The 13,077-nt window shown below is 45.5% G+C and overlaps 1 protein-coding gene across 11 annotated transcripts in view; it reads left to right on the top strand.

Moving 5' to 3' along the window:
* ATP6V0A1 (ATPase H+ transporting V0 subunit a1) overlaps positions 1 to 13,077 on the top strand; it is a 67,935-nt gene that overhangs the window by 23,717 nt on the left and 31,141 nt on the right. For all 11 annotated transcript variants that reach the window (XM_030808294.1, XM_030808287.1, XM_030808293.1 and 8 more), the window contains exons 8-11: positions 762 to 844; positions 3,123 to 3,216; positions 7,501 to 7,713; positions 10,839 to 10,989. In XM_030808294.1, the coding sequence (XP_030664154.1) occupies positions 762 to 844; positions 3,123 to 3,216; positions 7,501 to 7,713; positions 10,839 to 10,989 (541 nt within the window). The remainder of the gene's footprint in view (positions 1 to 761; positions 845 to 3,122; positions 3,217 to 7,500; positions 7,714 to 10,838; positions 10,990 to 13,077) is intronic.

Below are 13,077 nucleotides of genomic sequence, written 5' to 3'. Positions count from 1 at the left end.
AGCAGGCTGCACAAAGAATGGGTTCTAGTTTAGCCTACAGAATTTAGGGATTTCAGACCCTTGAGCCTAATTTTCTTCACTCCTCATCTCCTTTTATCCTTCTAAAGTTTTGTTTGTTATCATAAAAGCTCTACATGCTGTGTATGACTATGAGAAAATACAGGCAACCGGAGACAATCCTGGTTAACACGCCATATACCTTTTTTTCTGATCTTTCCTTCCAGTCCTTGCATCATACTTCAGGTATAAATTTGGTATTTGGAATGGATTACCTTCCTCCCTGCCCCATAAAGTCCAGATTACCTTGAATTGTGAGATTCTATATCAGCATTCTTTCCAGGGACTCAGTTCCTTGTAGTTATTCAGCCCCTTTTATCTAAGAATTTCTAAGTCCCAGGACAGAAATGGCTTCCTTCTCTTTTCTCTCCTATACTTTTATCATTCAGGCAATATAAGATTTAAAGTTGAATTGGTAAATAAGTCTAAACAGTGCTAAGAGGAGCATCATCTTAGCTTCAAGCTCCTGGTTGAGTCAAAAAAAAAAACAAATAGAGAAAGATTTTTGTGAATTAGAGATTATAGGGCAGATGTTCTTGGTAGTGAAGCTTAGGAAATGGAGTGAGGGCAGTGGTTAACGTGCAGGATTGCCATGTCCTTAAAGGATGCCTGTTGTTCTTACATCATCAAAAGAGTTGGTTATTTAAGAGGTTTTCATCCAGATGCAGAAGTCTGAAGTCTTGTTTTTTTATTCTGGGGCCTAGGGTGACTACGTGCACAAGTCTGTGTTTATCATTTTCTTCCAAGGCGATCAGCTGAAAAACAGAGTCAAGAAAATCTGTGAAGGGTAAGAGAGGCATGCCTCTACCAGGAGTGCACAGCCATGCTGCCCAACTGTTGAGTCTTAAAGTTCAGAATAGTGAAATACAAATCCTTTTTAGTCTACCTCAACACAGTTAATTTTAATAGTGCTAGGGGCTGTTTTAATCAATAAGACATAGCCTGAATTCATTTTTATTTTTATTTTTGTTGTTCAGACGGGGGATCTCACTCTGTCGCCCAAGCTGGAGTGCAGTGGCATGATCATGGCTCACTGCAGCCTTGACTGCCTGGGCTCAGGGGATTCTCCTGCCTCAGCCTCTAGGGTAGCTGGGATTGCAGGCGTGCACCACCATAACTGGCTAATTTTTTGTATTCTTTGTAGAGACGGGGTTTTGCCATGTTGCCCAGGCTGGCCTGGAACTCCTGGACTCAAGGGATCTGCCCATCTCAACCTCCCAAAGTGCTGGGATTAGAGGCGTGAGCCACTAAATTCTTTTTCTCTTTTTTTTTTTTTCTGACCGAGTCTCACCCCACGCCCAGGCTGGAGTACAATGGTGCGATCTTGGAGCACTGCCACTTCTGCCTCCCAGGTTCAAGTGATTCTCCAGCCACCTGAGTAGTTGGGATTATAGGTACCTGCCACCACACCTGGCTAATTTTTTTTTGTATTTTTAGTAGAGATGGTGTTTCGCCATGTTGGCCAGGCTGGTCTCGAACTCCTGACCTCAGGTGATCCACCCACCTCAGCTTCCCAAAGTGCTGAGATTACAGGTATGAACCACTGTGCCTGGCCCTAAATTCATTTTAAAAAATACCATCAGAACCACAGTTGTGGCCAGATACAATGGCTCATGCCTGTAATCTCAACGCTTTGGGAGGCTGAGGCAGGAGGATTGCTTGACCCCAGGATTTGAAGACCAGCCTGGCCAACTTAGTGAGACCCCATGTCTATAAAAAACTAAAAACTGAAAAAGAAGGACCATAGTTTCCTTAACTTGGGGAAAAATAACTCTTAAGGACTCATGGTTTATAAATGCCATATTATTCTGGGACAGTGAGTCTCCATACTTAGCATAGATGCTATGTCCTTAAATTTTCTGAAATTCTGCCTTAGGGACAGATTTTTTTTTTTTAGACAGAGTCTTGCGCTGCCACCCAGGCTGGAGTGCAGTGGCACAATCACAGCTCACTGCAATCTTCACCTCCAGGGTTCAAGCGATTCTCCTGCCTCAGCCTCCCGAGTAGCTGGGACTACAGATGCATGCCACCTCGCCCGGCTAATTTTTGTATTTTTGGTAGAGATGGGGTTTTGCCATGTTGGCCAGGCTGATCTCGAACTCCTAATCTCAAGCGATCTGCCCGCCTCAGCTCTCAAAGTACTGGTATTACAGGCGTAAGCCACTGTGCCCGGCCTTTTTTTTTTTTTTTTTTTTTTGAGGCAGTGTCTCACTCTATTGCCCAGGCTAAAGTGCAGTGGCATGATCACAGCTCACTGCAGCCTTGACTTCCTGAGCTCAGTCGATTCTCCCACCTCAGCCTCATGAGTAGCTGGGACTACATGCATGTGCCACCATGCCCGACTAATTTTTGTATTTTTTGTGGAGACGAGGTTTCACCATGTTGCTCAGGCTGGTCTTAAACTCCTAGACTCAAGCAATCCACCTGCCTCAGCCTCCCAAAGTGCTGGGATTACAGGTGTGAGCCACCGCGCCTGGTCTAGGGACAGAATTTTTTCCATGTCATCTTACTCCATTAATTTACAATATAATTTGCTTTACTTTTTTTTTTTTAATCTCAAGGAATTTCATAGCTACAGAGAATGTCAAGATAGTTTGGATGCTGTAATTGCTCCGTCTGCAGGTCATTTCACGTAATTGTTGACTTAGGCCGGGCATGGTGGCTCATGTCTGTAATCCCAGCACTTTGGAAGGCCGAGGTGGGTGGATCGCCTAAGGTCAGGAGTTCGAGATCAGCCTGGCCAACATGGTGAAACCCTGTCTCCAGTAAAAACACAAAAATTAGCCAGGTGTGGTAGCAGGCACCTATAATCCCAGGTACTTGGGAGGCTGAGGCAGGAGAATCACTTGAACCCAGGGGCAGAGGTTGCAGTGAGCTGAGATCGTGCCATTTCACTCCAGCCTGGGTGACAGAGCAAAACTCTGTCTCAAAAAAAAAAAAAATAGTGTTGACTTAATACATCGGTCTGACCTAATCATGTTTTGGTCCTTCTGGTACATTTGGATTACTTTCTGAGATGATTTAAATTAGATAAGTTAAGAAACTTGGATGTTCCTACATTCCAGGTTCCGAGCCTCACTCTATCCCTGTCCTGAGACACCACAGGAGAGGAAGGAAATGGCTTCTGGAGTGAATACCAGGATTGATGATCTCCAAATGGTATGCAGAAGGCTGGAGGGAATTTGTTTTTGTGAAATACTGGAATACGAGACCATTCTCCTTCCTTGAAACGCTGATATTCTATAAGGCACCTGTAGCAAACCAGGATACCAAAAAAAGAAATGTCCATGGGTAATATGTCCTTCTGGGAGCTGAGAAAGTATCAGGGAATGATGGTTAAAAATAGCATTAGCCATCCTCAAACGAGACAGGAATGCACAGCATCTAGAATCGTTGTTGCCTAGCATATTCAATTCCTCTCCACTTCATGGGTCTGAGATTTTTTTTTTTTTTTTTTTTGAGACAGAGTCTCACTCTGTCACCCAGGCTGGAGTGCCGTGGCACTATCTCAGCTCACTGCAACCTCCGCCTCCTAGGCTCAAGTGATCCTCCTGCCTCAGCCTCCTGAGTAGCTGGGCTTACAGGCATTTGCCACCATGTCCGACTAATTTTTGTATTTTTATTTATTTTTTTGAGACAGAGTCTCGCTCTTTTGTCCAGGCTGGAGTGCAGTGGTGTGATCTTGGCTCACTGCAACCTCTGCCTCTCAGGTTCAAGTGATTCTCCTGCCTCATCCTCCCAAGTAGCTGGGATTACAAGCATGTGCCACTAAACCTGGCTGATTTTTGTATTTTTAGTAGAGACGGGGTTTCACCATGTTGCCCAGGCTGGTCTCAAACTCCTGACCTCAAGTGATCCACCCACCTTGGCCTCCCAAAGTGCTGGGATTACAAGTGTGAATCACTGTGCCTGGCCTAATTTTTGTATTTTTAGTAGAGATGGGGTTTTACCATATTGGCCAGGCTGGTCTTGAACTCCTGACCTCAAGTGATCCACCTGCCTCAGCCTCCCAAGGTGCTGGGATTATAGGTGTGAGCCACTGCGCCCAGCCAAGTCTGAGATAGTGTTTTTGTTTTTTGTTTTGTTTGTTTGTTTGTTTTTGAGACGGAGTCTCACTCTGTCGCCCAGGCTGGAGTGCACTGGCGTGATCTCGGCTCACTGCAAGCTCTGCCTCCCGGGTTCATGCCATTCTCCTGCCTCAGCCTCCCGAGTAGCTGGGACTACAGGGGCCCGCCACATGCCCAGCTAATTTTTTGTATTTTTTAGTAGAGACGGGGTTTCACCGTGTTAGCCAGGATGATCTCGATCTCCTGACTGTGTGATCTGCCTGCTTGGCCTCCCAAAGTGCTGGGATTACAGGTGTGAGCCACCACGCCCAGCTGATAGTTTTTATAATAATAATTTTTTAAAAGTATGCTTAGTTAAGAAAAATATATATCAAACAATCTAAAAAGACGTGAGAAGTCAGTTCTGCCCTCTCCCACACACCCTCCTGAGGCAGCCAGTCCCAATAGCTCGGCATGCATCCTTGCGGTCACCTTTGATCTTAACCACACAGACTAGCCAAAAAGCTCTGGTGTGACTTTTGTACCCAAGAAGAGACTGTGTTGGAGTTTTGCCAAATTGCAGTAAGTGTGGTTTATGCACACCACGGTTATCACAGGGCTCTGAGGGAGGAGTTGTGAACTATGCGTACATGGAAGGAAAGGCTGGTGAGGGGGGCTTTGTTCCCTTTGAAAGAATAAAAGTGATGATTGCCCCCTTAGAATATTAATAAACATACTTAATCCCAAAGGCAGTTCCTTTTGGTCGTGGCAGAATTGTCAGAGATATGTTGTAACTTCCATTTCTTTTTTTCTTTTTTTTTTTTTTTTTTGAGACGGAGTCTGTAGTGAAGTGGCACGATCTTGGCTCACTGCAAGCTCCGCCTCCCGGGTTCACGCCATTCTCCTGCCTCAGCCTCCCAAGTATCTGGGAATACAGGCGCCTGCCACCACGCCCAGTTAATTTTTTGTATTTTTAGTAGAGATGGGGTTTCATCATGTTAGCCAGGATGGTCTCAATCTCCTGACGTCGTGATCCGCCGTCCTTGGCCTCCCAAAGTGCTGGGATTACAGGTGTGAGCCACCGTGCGTGGCCTTTTTTTTTTTTTTTTTGGAGACAGAGTCTTGCTCTGTCTCCCAGGCTAGAGTGCAGTGGCATGATCTCGGCTCACTGCAACCTCTGCCTCCCAGGTTCAAGCAATTCTCCTGCCTCAGCCTCCCGAGTAGCTGTGATTACAGGCGCCTGCCACCATACCTGGCTAATTTTTGTATTTTTAGTAGAGTCGGGGTTTTGCCATGTTGGCCAGGCTGGTCTTGAACTCCTGACCTCAGATGATCTGCCTGCCTCGGCCGCCCAAAGTCCTGGGATTACAGGTATGAGTCACTGTGCCCAGCCTGTAACTTCCATTTCAACTCTCAGCGACTTCCCTCATATATGACCCACCAACCTGACCTATTGCTGGCTCCTTTGAGATACACTTAACCTGTTTAACCAGAGAGAGAGAGTTTTAGAACTGCTGGTGAGTGATAGGCTATATTAGTACATTCTGGGTTCTAAGGCTGTCTTAATCTCCTTCCAAACCTATGGGTAGATTTAAAGAGCATGTGCGGTAGTCATTATAACTGACCAGAATTTGATTTTTTAAAAATCTAGCTGTAGGAACTGAAAGTTTAAAAAGGGATTGAATACCAAGGAATGGGATGAGGAAAGAGAACGGCAAATAGAACATTGCTTGCTAGTTTCTTTAGCATCCTTCTAGAAGAAAGGTTTTTTTGTGTTTTGTTTGTTTGTTTGTTTTGTTTTGTTTTGTTTTAAAGACAGATCTCACTCTGTCACCCAGGCTGGAATGCAGTGGCACAATTTTGGCTCACTGCAGCCTTGACCGACTAGGCTCAAACAATCTGTCTCAGCCTCCCAAGTAGCTGGGACTACAGGTGCCTGCTGCCATGCCCAGCTAATTATTTTTTGGTATGTTTTTGTAGAGATAGGGTCTCTATCTCTATGTTGCCCAAACTGGTCTGGAACTCCTGACCTCAAGCAATCCTCCTGCCTTGGCCTCCCAAAGTGCTGGGATTACAGGAGTGAGTAATAGTAATTGTGAAATAGTCCACAACCAGAAGGAAAGAAAGTAGCTATCTTCAAGTGATGTGTTTCCCTAGCATGCCATGGCTTTGCTTTTAAAAACAAAGCAAAACAAAACAAAGGAAGTCACCTTCCTCTGCCCAAGACAATTTTTCAGGGAGTAGTTACTGCTTTGTTCTGAACTAACTTGAAGAATTGTCTATGATGGAGACTTGTGCTTTGGGTTGCTTGCCTAATTTCTTCCAGTTGGAAGCAACAGGCTTAGCCATACCTGCTATTAAAAACTTAAATATGGGCCGGACACGTTGGCTCATGCCTGTAATCCCAACACTTTGGGAGGCCGAGGCAGGTGGATCACGATGTCAGGAGTTCGAGACCAGCCTGACCAACATGGTGAAACCCCGTCTCTACTAAAAATACAAAAATTAGCCGTGCATGGTGGTGCGCACCTGTAATCCCAGCTACTCAGGAGGCTGAGGCGGGAGAATCGTTTGAACCCGGGAGGCAGAGGTTGTGGTGAGCTGAGACCATGCCACTGCACTCCAGCCTGGGCCACAGAGCGAGACTCCATCTCAAAAAAAAAAACTTAAATACTTGATATTAAGCCAATGGAATGTAAAATATTCCTGTACCTTCCTCCCACCCTAGTCTTGGCACTGTAATTCCTCTGAGGGAAATCTGTACTGATTTCAAAAGGATCAACACTGAACCATTTTTCCTCTGAGAAGCCTGACATAAAGGTAACACCTTAGCTGCCCTCATGATGGCAGTGGTATGTGGCAGTCCAAGCCCCCTGTAAAGATCGCAGGTGCTCCTGGTCCCATGGCGTCTCCTGGCCCATGTTCTCAGTGTAGGCAGATGGTGGTATTCAGCACTGCCTCTTTCCACCCTCTCCTGATGCTGGCCCATGTGCAAGGGATTCTGTGTGGATTTGTTCATTTGTCAGCTCCTGGGCTTGTGATGCCTACTGAGTTACATTCCCCACATAGAAAGTCGTTGCTCTTTAATAAGCCAAGTTAAAGGCAGTGACCGACATTTGTTGTGCCTTCGATTGGTGGTAAGATTGAACATATATAGAAAATCTAAAAAACTATTTTCTCAGGTTTCTTTTCAGGTTGAAGCTAAATGAAAGTGAATGTTAGTAACTAGAACTCTAATTTCTTGTAATTTGGAAAAAAGAAACCATTCTAGCCAGACGAAGAAAAAGACAATTCCCTGGCAACTCTTTTCAGAAAGCTATGCCTCTTTGCCATTCATATCCTGAGATCTAAAACTGGTGTTAAAAGGATCCCTCCCTTGTTCCTTTTCTCCCCAAAGGTTCTGAATCAAACGGAGGATCACCGCCAGAGGGTTCTGCAGGCAGCTGCTAAGAACATCCGTGTCTGGTTCATCAAAGTGCGGAAGATGAAGGCCATCTATCACACCCTGAACCTGTGCAACATAGATGTGACTCAGAAATGCTTGATTGCAGAGGTCTGGTGCCCTGTCACCGACCTTGACTCCATCCAGTTTGCACTCAGAAGGGGCACGGTGAGTCCCCAAAGCTAGCAATGCAGCTCGTGGCCAGGAAGAGAGGTTCCCATCAATAGTAACATTAATGTCATTTTTGGCCAGGCGTGGTGGCTCACGCCTGTAATCCCAGAACTTTGGGAGGCCGAGGCGGGCAGATCATGAGGTCAAGAGATCGAGACCATCCTGGCTAACACGGTGAAACCCCATCTCTACTGAAAAATACAAAAAATTAGCCGGGCGTGGTGGCAGGCGCCTGTAGTCCCAGCTACTCTGGAGATTGAGGCAGAAGAATCGAGTGAACCTGGGAGGCAGAGCTTGCAGTGAGCCGAGATTGCGCCACTGCACTCCAGCCTGGGCAACAGAGCGAGACTCTGTCTCAAAAAAAATAAAAAAATAAAAAATAAATAGTAACATTAATGTCACTTTTATGGCATTTCACCTTCGGAGTTCTTTAATATATTTATTTGTCTTTTAACTTGACAGCACATTTCATACATAGCCTGGCATATAATATATATATCATAGCATAGCATAGCATATCTTTATTTTGCATATGTGGAGACTGCAGTTCAGAGAGCTGAAATAATTTGGTCATATGCCCATGATTCTTCAGGGTTGCTCATGGCCAGGGCATCAGTTTCCTGATGCCCTCTCTGTATATGACTGTTTCTGTTTAGTAGTTAATTAGAACAACTACTCTGTCCACAGAACTGCGGTAAGTGCCTGGAGGAGTACAGAGATGTACAAAACATGCCCTCGAGTATCTTACAGTTTATTAGGAGAGTTCCAACTATGGAGTTGGAAAAAGCTTTAAGCAGGTGGCATTTGATCAGGTCTTTGAAGAATGGTAAGTTGTTGGTAAGACTGCTGAATGAAGAGAAGAAAACAAAGTCAGGAAGTATGGTTAGACCATGTATGTTTGGACAAGAACAGGATTTACAGTTGGTTAGCTGAAGAGAAGTACCTGTCTGCATCAGGTAGTTTGGAACTTAATTGTGAAAGGTTCTTAAATAATAGCGTAGAAGATTTAAATTTTATTCCAGAGGGAGTTGAGAGACATTGGAAGTTCTTTAGGGGTGAAGGAACATGATCAAAGCAGTTTGGATCGTTTTTTACATTTTTTATTTTGTTTTTGAGACAAGATCTTGCTTTGTTACCCAGGCTGGAGTGCAGTGGTGCCATCTCAGCTCACTGTAGCTTCCAACTCCTGGGCTTAAGCAATCCTCCCACTTCAGACTCCCGGTAGCTGGGACTACAGGTGCCCACCATCATGCGTGGCTAATTTTTTTGTATTTTTTGTAGAGACAGGGTTTTTCCTTGTTGCCCAGGCTGATCTCAAATTCCTGGGTTCAAGTGATCTGCCTTCCTTGGCCTTCCAAAGTGTTGGGGCCAGGTGTGGTGACTCACTTCTGTAATCCTAGCACTTTGGGAGGTTGAGGCGGGTGCATCACTTGAGGTCAGGAGTTTGAGACCAGCCTGGCCAACATGGCAAAACCCCGTCTCTACTAAAAATACAAAAAAGTTAGCCAGGTATGGTGGTGGGTGCCTGTGATCCCAGCTACTCGGGAGGCTGAGGCAGGAGAACCACTTGAACCCAGGAGGCAGAGGTTGCAGTGAGCTGAGATCATGCCACTGCACTCCAGCCTGGACAACAGAGTGAGACTCTGTCTCAAAAAAAAAAAAAAAAAGTGGGTCACCACGCCTGGTGGATCAAAGCAGTTTTTTTTTTTTTTTTTTTTTTTTTTTTTGAGATGGAGTTTTTGCTCTTGTTGCCCAGGCTGGAGTGCAGTGGCACGATCTCGGCTCACTGCAACCTCCACCCTCCACCTCCCTGGTTCAAGTGATTCTCCTGTCTCAGCCTCCTGAGTAGCTGGGATTACAGGCGTGCGCCACCACACCCAGCTAATTTTTTGTATTTTTAGTGGAGACGGGGTTTCATCATGTTGGCCAGGCTGGTGTCGTACTCCTGACCTCAGGTGATCCATCCGCCTCAACCTCCGCAAGTGCAGGGATTACAGGTGTGAGCCACTTCTCCTGGCTCAAATCAGTTTTAAAAGAGTAATCTGATAGTATCTAGGTTGGATTGAGGAGGGAAGAGGTTCTGTAGGTAGGGGTTCAGTTAGAAGGTTATTGCAGACATAGAGTAGTAAATGATAAGGATCCCCAGGTAGGACTTGACAATGGGGAAAAAAAATGATGAATTGTGAGATGTTCTGCAGGAGAAATCAATAGGGCTACCTGGTTCCTAGCAAGGTGCAGGAGAAATACAAGGAGAAAGATTTAAACATGTTTTTGAGGCATCAAAGCTGACTGGCCAGGAAAATTAGGGTTCCAATGATGGAAGTAAATGTTCAGCAAGAGAAGCTTATTGATTGGGGAGGGATGGTAAGTTCAGTTCCAGTCACATTGAGGTCCATGTGGAAATGTCAAGCAGACAAGGGGACAAAGCTAAGGAAATGGGAGTCATGAGAATGGAAGGGAATGAGACCTCCAAGAGGGAGGTCATAGAAAAAAAAGGTTGGGGTCGTGCAATGCTATGAGATAGGCAGAGCAGAAACAACCAGCAAAGATAGAAAAGGAATGGTCAGCGAGCAGGAGGAGAACTCCTAAGGAAGAAAGATTTTCACCAAAGATCTCTAATGTCAGGGGCGTGCATGGGGGAGAGAAGCTCTTTGGTCAGGAGCCAGTCACTTTGCGTAAGCATGCTCAGCCAGACTACAAGGGATCAGGAAGTTAAGAGAAGGTAGTGAAGAAGGAGAGCCAGAGAACATACTTTGCTTTCTCCATGAAAGGGGAAGAACAACTTTCATAAAAAGGCAGATATGGAGGCAGTTCCACATTTTCTTTGGTGATATATTTTAAAGTTAAATTTTTTTTCACATTAAGGATGTATTTCACAGGATCTAATATAAATCTTCCATTATAAATGTTTTACCTTGTCCCAGTTTTCCCAAAAGCTGGGAAAGATAATCTAGTTTTATTTTTATTTTTTCATTAGTTTTATTGAGATATAATTTACATGAAAGAAAATACATACATTTTATGTGTACCATTTGATGAGTTTCAAGAAATGTACACCTGTGTAACCACCACCACAGTTAGGAGGATAACCTAAGTTTGATAAATGTGCTAATGTTTTTCAGGAACACAGTGGTTCCACTGTACCTTCCATTTTGAACAGGATGCAGACAAACCAGACTCCCCCAACCTATAACAAAACCAACAAGTTTACCTATGGCTTTCAGAACATAGTAGATGCTTATGGAATTGGAACTTACCGAGAGATAAATCCAGGTAAAAAAAAAAGCTTGTTATCTTTTTCCTCTAGAGTTTTTTTGTTTGTTTAGTTGGTTTGATTTGTTTTGAGAGAGAGTCTCCCTCTGTCACCCAGGCTGGAGTGCAGCAGCATGATTGTAGTTCACTGCAGCCTCAAACTCCTGGCCTCAAGAGATTCTCCCAACTCAGCCTCCTGCATAGCTAGGACCACAGGCACACACCACGACACGTGGCTAATTTTTTATTTTATGATTTTTTTTTGAGACTGGGTCTCATTCTGTTGCCCAGGCTGTAGTGCAGTGGTGAAATCACAGCTCACAGCAGTCTCAACCTCACGGGCTCAAGTGATTCTCCTGCCTGAACCTCTGGAGTAGCTGGGACTACAGGCATGTGTCACCATGCCTGGCTAATTTTTAAAATTTTTTTAGAGATAGGTTTTGCTATGTTGCCCAGGCTGATAATTTTTAATTTTTTTTTAGAGACGGGGTCTTGTTATGTTGCCCAAGCTAGTCTTGGACTCCTGGGCTCAAGCAAGCCTCCTGCTTCAGCCTCCCAAAGTGCTGGGATTACAGGTGTGACCCACTATGCCTGGCCTTTTTGTTCATTGTTTCTTCTTTTTTTTCTTTTTCTGAGACGGAGTCTCACTCTGTCGCCCAGGCTGGAGTGCAGTGGCGCAATCTCGGCTCACTGCAAGCTCCACCTCCCGGGTTCACACCATTCTCCTGCCTCAGCCTCTCCGAGTAGCTGGGACTACAGGCGCCCACCACCACGCCCGGCTAATTTTTTGTATTTTTAGTAGAGACGGGGTTTCACCGTGGTCAGGATCTCCTGACCTCGTGATCCGCCTGCCTCGGCCTCCCAAAGTGCTGGGATTACAAGCGTGAGCCACCGCGCCCAGCCTGTTCATTGTTTCTTCTAACGCCTCACTTTAAATGCTGTTGAACAACTGAATTAAAGATGTTAATCCTAGCACTGTTTTTTTTAATTTTTATTTTATTTTTTATTTTTTTTCAGATGGAGTCTCTCTCTGTCGCCCAGGCTGGAGTGCAGTGGCGCAATCTCAGCTCACTGCAAGCTCTGCCTCCCAGGTTCACACCATTCTCCTGCCTCAGCCTCCTGAGTAGCTGGGACTACAGGCACCCGCCACCATGCCCAGCTAATTTTTTTTTTTTTTTTTTTTTTTTGTGGTGAGACAGAGATTTACTCCCGTTGCCCAGGCTGGAGTGCTATAGCACGATCTCAGCTCACCACATCCTCTGCCTCCCAGGTTCAAGTGATTCTCCTGCCTCAGCCTCCCGAGTAGCTGGGATTATAGGCATGTGCCACCACGCCCGGCTAATTTTGTATTTTTAGTTGAGATGGGGTTTCACCGTGTTGCCCAGGCTGATCTCTAACTCCTGACTTGATGTGATCTGCCTGCCTCTGCCTCCCAGAATGCTGGGATTACAGACGTGAGCCACTGTGCCTGGCCATTTTTTTGTATTTTTAGTAGAGACAGGGTTTCACTGTGTTAGCCAGGATGGTCTCGATCTCCTGACCTCATGATCCGCCCGCCTTGGCCTCCCAAAGTGCTGGGATTACAAAGTGCTGGGTGGCGTGAGCCACTGCGCCCGGCCAATCGTATCACTTTTAGAGGCCGAGGTAGGCGGATTGCTTGAGCCCAGGATTTCAAGATCAGCCTGGGCAACACAGTGAGACCCCATCTCTATTAAAAAATAAACAAACATGTTGACACCTCAGATCTTGTGTACTTCCTATGAAGAGGTGCTCATTCTGGCAGGGCATGGTGGCTCACGCCTGTAATCCCAGCACTTTGGGAGGCTGAGGCATGTGGATCACATGAGGTCAGGAGTTCAAGACCAGCCTGGCCAACATGGTGAAACCCTGCCTCTACTAAAAATACAAAAATTAGCCAGATGTGGTGGCACGCACCTGTAGTCCCAGCTACTTGGGAGGCTAAGGCCTGAGAATCACTTGAACCCAGGAGGCGAAGGTTGCAGTGAACTGATATCATGCCGCTGCACTCCAGCTTGGGCAACAGAGCAAGACAGTCTCAAAAAAAAAAAAAGGATGCCCATTTAATGTAAGGAGCAGGTTTACTGTCAG

This window comes from Nomascus leucogenys, unplaced genomic scaffold, assembly GCF_006542625.1.
Source record: "Nomascus leucogenys isolate Asia unplaced genomic scaffold, Asia_NLE_v1 Super-Scaffold_285, whole genome shotgun sequence".
NCBI lineage: Eukaryota > Metazoa > Chordata > Mammalia > Primates > Hylobatidae > Nomascus > Nomascus leucogenys.
Note: the sequence above shows the minus strand (reverse complement) of the source record. Positions and strands in the feature narration are given on the sequence as shown.